Below are 9,410 nucleotides of genomic sequence, written 5' to 3'. Positions count from 1 at the left end.
CGTAAAATCTGAATGGTTTCATACCTTCTTGTGTTTTTTGTCTTTCAGAGAGTTTCCAGGATGTGGCAACATCGTCACCTTTGCTCAGTTTGTCTTTATTGCCTTGGAGGGATGGATTTTTGAAACAGACTTTGGGAGGAAGAAGCCAACAATCCCCGTCAGGTGAGGGGAGACCAAACTGGTTCGTTTAAATGTCCTGCTGCAGGTAAGATGGTTACTGACGATAAAAATAATCTGTTCTTTTCTTCCCAGTAACTATGTTATAATGGTGACCATGTTCTTCACCGTCAGCGTGATCAACAACTACGCTCTGAACTTTAACATCGCCATGCCGCTGCACATGATCTTCAGAGCAGTAGGTGTCCCTTCACGCTCACCGCTCCCTCCTCCTCGGTCTGACTCCTGTGGTTAAAACTGCTGCCTCTCCTCCACAGGGATCACTCATCGCCAACATGGTCCTCGGAATAATCATCCTGAAAAAGAGGTATCTCTTCTCAAATCATAGAAAGTCTGAACTGCTTCACACATAGTTACCGTATTTTCCGCCGTACACGTCGCACCGCCCTATAAGTCGCATCAGTCCAAATATGTCTAATAAAGTGGAAAAATCCATAAATGTGTCGCATTTATTACGCGTCACCGCTGACAACCCAGAAATGTGGGCCGGTGTTGTGCCAAAAATCGATGGGCTGCCAAATGGCGGCCGCGGGAGCGTGCACTGGAGGACTTTAACAAGGATTTAACAAGATTAACACTTAAAAACAATTATTTGTTTGCTCATAATTTTAGTAAAGTTGTGTCTCAGTGTAACTTTTCCTTAATAAATGTACTTTGGCGGTCAAATCAGCTGCATTTCAAAAGCCAATTCGCGGGAGCGCACAGAGGGACGACTCATTTCTTTGCAATTTGACAAAAGCAACTAAAAACAATTATTTGTTTGCTTGAATTTATAGTAAAGGTGTGTCTCAGTCTAACTTTTACTTAATAAATGCAGTTTAATGGTCAAATTAGCTGAGTTTCTCCGGGGCGGTGCAGCGAAATGAAGCTGATTTGACGTTCCCTCCAAGCGAGCAGAACGAAGGTGGCCTCTATGGCAAGCCGATTGTGTCATTAATAGCCACTTTTCCCTATTACATGACACAACGGCATGCCATACTACTCAAGTGCCATCTAGCGGCTGAAAATGGTAGTGTTGAATATTTTCAGTCAGAATGAATGAAAACGGTCAGATCTCAGCCAAAAATTGGTTCATAAATATGGAAAAATCCATAAATACGTCGTTTCGGGGTACAAGTCACAGGGCATGCAAATTGTGCAAAAAACTGTGACTTATAGGCTGAAAAATACGGTAGTTCATTGCAATCGTGTTTTCTGACTGCAGGTACTCGGCCAGCAAATATCTGTCTATAGCTTTAGTTTCTGTCGGCATCTTCATCTGCACCGTCATGTCCGCCAAACAAGTGGTGAGTATCTGCAGCGCAGCAGCTCTCTGCTTTTGGTTATTAAAACTCTGTTAATGGCGTGTCATCGTGCTGGCTGGTTTTAGCACGACGTGTCTGGTGACGGGTCAGAGGAGGATGGCTTTTACGCCTTCATTCGTTGGCTCATAGGTGAGTCGTGACACAGAAGTTTCAGAGCAACTTTATGATCTTTTTTCTGCGTGCCTGACCTTAGTGTTGCTCAGGCATCGCCATGCTGACGTTCGCTCTGCTGATGTCGGCGAGGATGGGCATCTTCCAGGAGATGCTCTACAAAAAGTACGGGAAACACTCCAAAGAGGCTCTCTTCTACAACGTGAGTTTCACCTCAAACAACTACAGAGCCGCGATGAAGGCAGCCTGATGATGTTTTTCATAACCTTGCTCTCACATTCAGCCGATGCATCCGAGTTAAAGAAGTTGTGTTTGTGTTTTCAGCACTGCCTACCTCTGCCCGGGTTCCTGCTGCTCTCCACAGATATCTACAACCACGGCGTCCTCTTCAGTCAGAGCAGTGAGCTCAAACCAGGTTTTCATCTGAAAACAATACAGTTCCATACATGACTTTGATCGCTGAAGGTTTTTTTGGTGTTTTTGTTTGTTTTGGCAGCTCCGGTACTTGTTCCGGTTCTTGGGCTGACCCTGCCGATAATGTGGATCTACCTGCTGATGAACGTGATCACACAGTATCCTTTTCATTGTTTAAATCACTCTTTGACTGATACATTACCGCTAAGTTCAGTTATTCTTAGCTTTGTCTGAGTATTCCTAGGTATCAATATCAAAACCTTTAAACCCGTGGCCGTAGTTTATTTTATGGTTACGCTACATTATAGAATATAATGATATAAAACAAAACTAAACCTTCTGCCTCTTACCTTCTGTCTGTCTTAGAGGATGGTTTAGAAAATGTTGACACAATGACGGTTAAACTGGCAAACTTTAGTACACCTGACTCCATCACTGAACCCTGCCTCACTCAGGCAGAACCTTTTATTTCTCAGGGTTTGCTCCGAGTGTGTGATTTGTCAGAACTTTGTGTGTTTCTGCAGAAAAGCAACTACGTAACTACAAAGCTCTGGTTTGGCTTCAACTGGCCGAGGCTGTTAGAAATCACAGCCATCTTTAAAAAGATGGTCCAATAAATCTTATAGTCAAAGAACTTGTGGAAGCAGATGGCACGATTACTGTGCACGGAGGAGACCGAGCAGTCCTCCGGAGGGAGCAGCCTCGGCCGGACAGTCTTTTCGTGCACCGTCTGCCAAAAACTATGGCGATCTCTGTGACAAGTTTGCAGAACTAATTTAAAAAGTCTCACAACCCTGTGAGCAAGAACAGATGTTTTTTAGCACGTCGCTTTGTATAAATCAGCTTTTACTGTGTAAACCTCAGAACACAACATGAGGCTTCACTGTTTTCAGCTTTAGCAGGTAAACTGAGGAGAAGTAATTCAGTTGTGTTGAAATCTGCAGATTAGAAAAGACTTCGACTATAGTTACACATTCTGATCCTGGTTTAGTGTCGCTGCTCTCAACCATGCAGACCTGACAGAGTTAAAGTCATGTTGGCTACCGTATTTGCCGCCGTAAACGCCACATCTCCGTATAAGTCACATCAGTCCAAAAATGACCAATAAAGTGGAAAAAACATAAATACGTTGCTTCGCCGTGTAAGATCCATCTAATATGCATCACCGGGAAAACGTGGGCCGGTGTTGTGCTAAAAATCGATTGGCAGCCAAATGGCGGCTGCAGGAGCGTGCATGGGAGGACTTTAACAAGAATTTAACAAGATTAACACTTAAAAACAATTTTGTTTGCTCTAAATTATAGCAAAGGTGTGTCTCAGTCTTACTTTTTCTTATTCAAAGCACTTTGACGGTCACATCAGCTGCATTTCTCCTGGGTGTTGCAGCTGATTTGACGTTTGCTCCAGGAGTTCTGGAGCGAGATGAAGATTGATTGTATGGCAAGCCAAGTGTGTCATTAATAGCAACTTTTCCCTAAGTGTCTCATTAATAGCAACTTTTCCCTTTTAATGAGACACTTGGCTTGCCACATTAGTCGAGAGCCCTCTAGTGGCTGAAAATGTTAGTGTTCAACATTTTCCATGTCAGAATGAATGAAATCATCAGATCTCAGCCATAAATTGGGTTATATATAAATATGGAGGAAAAAACATTAATATGTCGCTTCATTGTATAAGTCACAGGCATGCTAATTTATGCAAAAAACTGCAACTTATACAGCAAAACATTTGGTAGTTGTGAACTCGTGACCCTCAGGAAGAGCAACAGCAAATATAAAACAATTAGTTTTCACAACAGAACCTAAGAATTTAGTTGTTTGTTTGTTTTAGTCATCATCTCTGAGCCTCGCTGCGGTCTTTAACCAGCTCTTCAGGTACGTGTGCATCCGTGGGGTTTTCATCCTGACCACAGAGTGCACGTCGCTCACCGTCACCCTGGTGGTGACGCTCAGGAAGTTCCTCAGTCTCATCTTCTCCATCCTTTACTTCCAAAACCCCTTCACCGCCTGGCACTGGCTGGGCACGGCCGTGGTCTTCGCAGGCACTCTGCTGTACACGGAGGTGTGGAGCAGCGTGAGCGCTGCCCTGCGAAGCGCCGACGTCAAGGAGGAGAAGGCCGAGTGACGGAGCCGATAATCTGCCTCTGCTGGACTTTATAGTTTTAAGTTTTCTTGCAGTGGTTTTTATACAATCATGGTCTATTTGTTGAACACATCATGTCCAGACCCTCACATAAGAACTGATAATATTTAACTTCTTCTTTTTGTTAACGTCAACAGATCTCATGAAAAGACCAGAATTATGTGTTTATGCTAATGCTTACAGAGTAATGTGTTTTTTAATGTGCTTTTTATTTTGAGTATGTTTGCTGAATGTTGCGCTCTGATTGGACGGTTGTTTACACATGTTGGGACCAAACGTGTCCTTTCACTCCCTCAAAGCACGACGCTGATGTTCAGGGTGCTATAACTGAAGCTACTAGTTGCAAACTATAATGTCAAATATAAATAAGATTATCCTGAACAATCTGTGAAAGACTTCACTCCAAATATATTGATGTGCAATCCTGAAATACATCATTCCACCTAAACAAAGCACTTTAGTCAACAAACAAATCAGCATGAATACACGCAATCTGCTAAAACTGTCGACTTGATCCTGAACAAGTCGTCCATGGACGTCGCACCGGCAACCTGTTTTGAGTCAAACGTGTTCAGCAGCTGTGAAGAAAATGTGCTTATATTTTTTTAATTTAAGGCCACTTTCATCATCAGGATGAGTAAAACGATGGTGTGGATTTAGTTTCTTTGTCGTGACATTTCAGTGAGTAAATTTAAAGTTGCGTTGGAAATTTAGTTGATTCTGAATCGTGGATCAGATCAGCTCTTGAGTCCGTTGAGCGGAAAATGTCCTGGTTTTATTAATATTAAATAAGAGCTTATTGTGTTTGAAAAACAAATCCTGTTTTGGTCTTTTCATGTGATCTGCTGACAGAAACGTGAAACATCTCCAGACTTTCTTTATCACTTGTACCTCAGTAAAAGGTTTGTAGGCTCATTCATCCAGGCAGATTAAAAAAGGTTAAATCAGGTCATCTGGTGCACTTAAGTTGTGATGTTTAGATATTTGTTTTAGACAATAATCAGGTTGATTGTTCCATGTTTGTGCTCATTTCACTGAGCAGATCATGTATGCAGAGACCACAGCCCTCCTCGTCATGCTCAACCAGTTTTAGTCAATAAAACTTCACACTCCAAAACAACCAAAGAGACTTTTTACAATGATTGGTGTTTATTCTAAATAAATGTTTTTATAATGTACAAGTTGTGTCCCTGCCTATAGACGGGACAGTTGACTGGTTTTAACATGAACTGGACCAGTTCAGCTCCTGCTGCTACATTCAGAGGTGGGAGCAGCAGAGTTAGATTCACTCACATCTGTGATCGATCATCAATAATCTGAACGAAGCCTTGTTTTACTTTGTGTGTCTGCAAGATGGAGGAAACAGCTGGAGTCACTTCTCTGAGGAGGATAAAGGAGGAATTATAGATTAATAGATATATACATACATATCTATATAAATCCATATATATCTATGTGTGTATATATACAGGTCCTTCTCAAAAAATTAGCATATTGTGATAAAGGTCATTATTTTCCATAATGTAATGATAAAAATGAAACTTTCATATATTTCAGATTCATTGCACACCAACTGAAATATTTCAGGTCTTTAATTGTTTTAATACTGATGATTATGGCATACAGCTCATGAAAACCCAAAATGCCTGTCCCAAAAAAATAGCATATCATGAAAAGGTTCTCTAAACAAGCTATTAACCTAACCATCTGAATCAACGACGTAACTCTAAACACCTGCAAAAGATTTCTGAAGCTTTTAAAAACTCCCAGCCTTGTTCATTACTCAAAACCACAATCATGGGTAAGACTGCCGACATGACTGCTGTCCAGAAGGCCATCATTGACACCCTCAAGCAAGAGGGTAAGACACAGAAAGAAATTGCTGAACGAATAGGCTGTTCCCAGAGTGCTGTATCAAGGCACCTCAGTGGGAATTCTGTGGGAAGGGAAAAGTGTGGCAGAAAACGCTGCACAACGAGAAGAGGTGACCAGACCCTGAGGAGGATTGTGGAGAAGGGCCGATTCCAGACCTTGGGGGACCTGCGGAAGCAGTGGACTGAGTCTGGAGTAGAAACATCCAGAGCCACCGTGCACAGGCGTGTGCAGGAAATGGGCTACAGGTGCCGCATTCCCCAGATCAAGCCACTTTTGAACCAGAAACAGCGGCAGAAGCGCCTGACCTGGGCTACAGAGAAGCAGCACTGGACTGTTGCTCAGTGGTCCAAAGTACTTTTTTCGGATGAAAGCAAATTTTGCATGTCATTCGGAAATCAAGGTGCCAGAGTCTGGAGGAAGACTGGGGAGAAGGAAATGCCAAAATGCCAGAAGTGAAGCACCCACAGTCAGTGATGGACTGGGGTGTCATGTCATCTGCTGGTGTTGGTCCACTGTGTTTTATCAAGGGCAGGGTCAATGCAGCTAGCTATCAGGAGATTTTGGAGCACTTCATACTTCCATCTGCTGAAAAGCTTTATGGAGATGAAGATTTAATTTTCAGCACGACCTGGCACCTGCTCACAGTGCCAAAACCACTGGTAAATGGTTTACTGACCATGGTATTTCTAGACTGGAGCAGTGGATGGGCATCACAGGGTCAGCCCTTAAATGGTTTGGGTCCTACCTCTCTGACAGAACCTTCTGTGTCAATATCAAAGATCTTAGTTCGGCATCGACTGCACTCCAGTGGGGGGTACCGCAGGGGTCCATCCTCGGTCCCCTTCTCTTTTCTTTATACCTGCTGCCACTAGGTGCTATCTTCCGCAAACGCGACATACCCTTTCATTTCTATGCCGATGATTGCCAAATTTACTTCCCCCTGAGGCACAGAGGCACACGCTCTATTCAGTCTCTTCTTGACTGCCTGGCTGACATCCGGGACTGGATGGCTTTAAACTTCTTAAGCTTCAATGAGAAGAAGTCTGAAGTCATGCTGTTCCATCCCAGTGGCTCACTCATGAACCATGACATTGACCTTTTCTCTCTAGCCTCGCTAGAGAAACAAAAGGTGACTAATCTGGGGGTGATAATGGACCCGTCCTTAAAACTCAACAGTCACGTAAACGTGATGGTCAAATCCTGTTTTTTTCAGCTGAGACGGCTGTCTAAGCTGAAGCCTATACTCTCCAAAAAGAACCTTGAGACAGTGATCCACGCCTTCATAACATCTAGGCTTGATTACTGCAATTCACTTCTGTTTGGAATCAGTCAGTCCTCCATTGCTCGTCTACAACTGGTCCAAAATGCTGCAGCCCGATTTTTAACTGGTACAGGCTATAGAGAGCACATCACGCCAGTTTTGGCCTCCCTGCACTGGCTACCCATTCACCTTCGGATCCATTTCAAAATTCTCATGTATGTTTTTAAATCACTGAACAGTTCCGCCCCATCCTATCTCACTGATCTTCTGCAGCCATATGTCCCACCGCGCTCTCTGAGGTCAGCAGACCAGATGCTTCTCTCAGTCCCAGAAACCCGTCGTAAGCTCAGGGGTGACAGGGCTTTCTCTGTTGCAGGTCCACGACTGTGGAATGAGTTGCCACTGAGTGTCCGGCAGGCTCCCACACTCTCAGTCTTTAAGTCTCGCTTGAAGACCCACTTCTATTCGCTTGCCTTTAACACGGTGTGATTTGTTTTGGTCCGGTCTGTTCTCTACTATGTTGGCCATTTTAGTTAGCTTCTGCTGCTATTTGTATATGTATTTCTATTTTATGTTTTCCTGTCTGCTGTGCATGTTTGGTTCTTTTGTACAGCACTTTGGTTGGCCTTGTTGCTGTTTTAAGTGCTATATAAATAAATTGGTATGGTATGGTATGGTATGGTATGGTATGGTATGGTATTACTGTGCTCAATTGGCCTGCCAACTCTCCTGACCTGAACCCCATAGAGAACCTGTGGGATATTGTGAAGAGAAAGTTGAGAGACGCAAGACCCAACAATCTGGATGAGCTTAAGGCCGCTATCGAAGCATCCTGGGCCTCCATAACACCTCAGCAGTGCCACAGGCTGATTGCCTCCATGCCATGCCGCATTGAAGCAGTCATTCATGCAAAAGGATTCCCGACCAAGTATTGAGTGCATAACTGAACATGATTATTTGAAGGTTGGCGTTTTTTGTATTAAAAACACTTGTCTTTCATTGGTGGGATGAAATATGCTAATTTTTTGGGACAGGCATTTTGGGTTTTCATGAGCTGTATGCCATAATCATCAGTATTAAAACAATTAAAGACCTGAAATATTTCAGTTGGTGTGCAATGAATCTGAAATATATGAAAGTTTCATTTTTATCATTACATTATGGAAAATAATGACCTTTATCACAATATGCTAATTTTTTGAGAAGGACCTGTATATATAAAGAAACGCACACATATGCATATATATATTTACATACATATATGTATGTATATATATATATATATATATATATATATATACGTACTTATATGTATATATAGTGATGAACCAGTCTTTGCCGTAATGTATTTTGGGCTTTAAAAGTCACTGGGATGTTGTGTTTAGAAAATAAAGTAGAAATTGTTGTGCCAGAGTTTCAGTACAAAGGAACAAACGCAAGGAATCGCACGATATAAAATAAATAAATAAATAACAGAGAATATAAAATAAATAACAGAGAATATAAAAATACCAACAATTAAGTTCTAAACAGGTGCAGACAAAAATATTAACGTGTTTATTGTGGTGCAGGATTAATTTTATTGTCCTAGGAGGCCAAGATGATGTAGGCAGGGCTGCCGACTCGGGACCCGAAAGTCTCAGGTTCATACTGCAGGATCAATAAAGTTCTATCTTATCTTATCTTAAAAGTTTAAATAAGGAAAAACATGTGGAATTAGCTGAAAAAGCTAATTAAATTAGCCTAAAAACAGCTAAATAGTAGCTGAAATGGTAGAAAAAGCTGAAATTTGCTTTCAGTTACCAATCAGCAGTTAGACTGATTTGTAACTCTAAATTGTCCCTAGGTGTGAGTGAGAGAGTGAATAGTTGTTTGTCTCGTTTGTCTTTATAGAGCCCGAAAAGGCCCTGTGGATAAGGGGCTTATGTGTCCCTGTGATGGACTGGAGACCTGTCCAGGGTGTCCCCCACTTCTAACACAGTGACTGCTGGATATAGGCTCCAGTGACCCTTGCGACCCAAAAATGAATAAGTGGGTAAAGATAATGGATGGATGGAAGCTGAAATTTGCATAAATAAGCTGTATGCTCTTTGTGGACTTCACATCCGCCTTCAACACCATGATCC

At 42.3% G+C, this 9,410-nt stretch overlaps 1 protein-coding gene across 1 annotated transcript in view; it reads left to right on the top strand.

Annotated features, from left to right (window-relative positions):
* The window catches only part of slc35b4 (solute carrier family 35 member B4), a 6,214-nt gene extending 1,826 nt beyond the window's left edge, over positions 1-4,388 (top strand). Inside the window, exons 2-10 of the mRNA XM_037683006.1 lie at positions 49-162; positions 253-355; positions 435-484; positions 1,382-1,463; positions 1,547-1,610; positions 1,685-1,794; positions 1,917-1,992; positions 2,089-2,164; positions 3,881-4,388. Of these exons, the coding sequence (XP_037538934.1) occupies positions 49-162; positions 253-355; positions 435-484; positions 1,382-1,463; positions 1,547-1,610; positions 1,685-1,794; positions 1,917-1,992; positions 2,089-2,164; positions 3,881-4,130 (925 nt within the window). The 3' untranslated portion in view covers positions 4,131-4,388. The remainder of the gene's footprint in view (positions 1-48; positions 163-252; positions 356-434; positions 485-1,381; positions 1,464-1,546; positions 1,611-1,684; positions 1,795-1,916; positions 1,993-2,088; positions 2,165-3,880) is intronic.
* The last annotated feature ends 5,022 nt before the right edge of the window (positions 4,389-9,410 follow it).

This window comes from Nematolebias whitei, chromosome 10 (assembly GCF_014905685.2).
Source record: "Nematolebias whitei isolate Nwh7 chromosome 10, NemWhi1, whole genome shotgun sequence".
Taxonomy (NCBI): Eukaryota; Metazoa; Chordata; class Actinopteri; order Cyprinodontiformes; family Rivulidae; genus Nematolebias; species Nematolebias whitei.
Note: the sequence above shows the minus strand (reverse complement) of the source record. Positions and strands in the feature narration are given on the sequence as shown.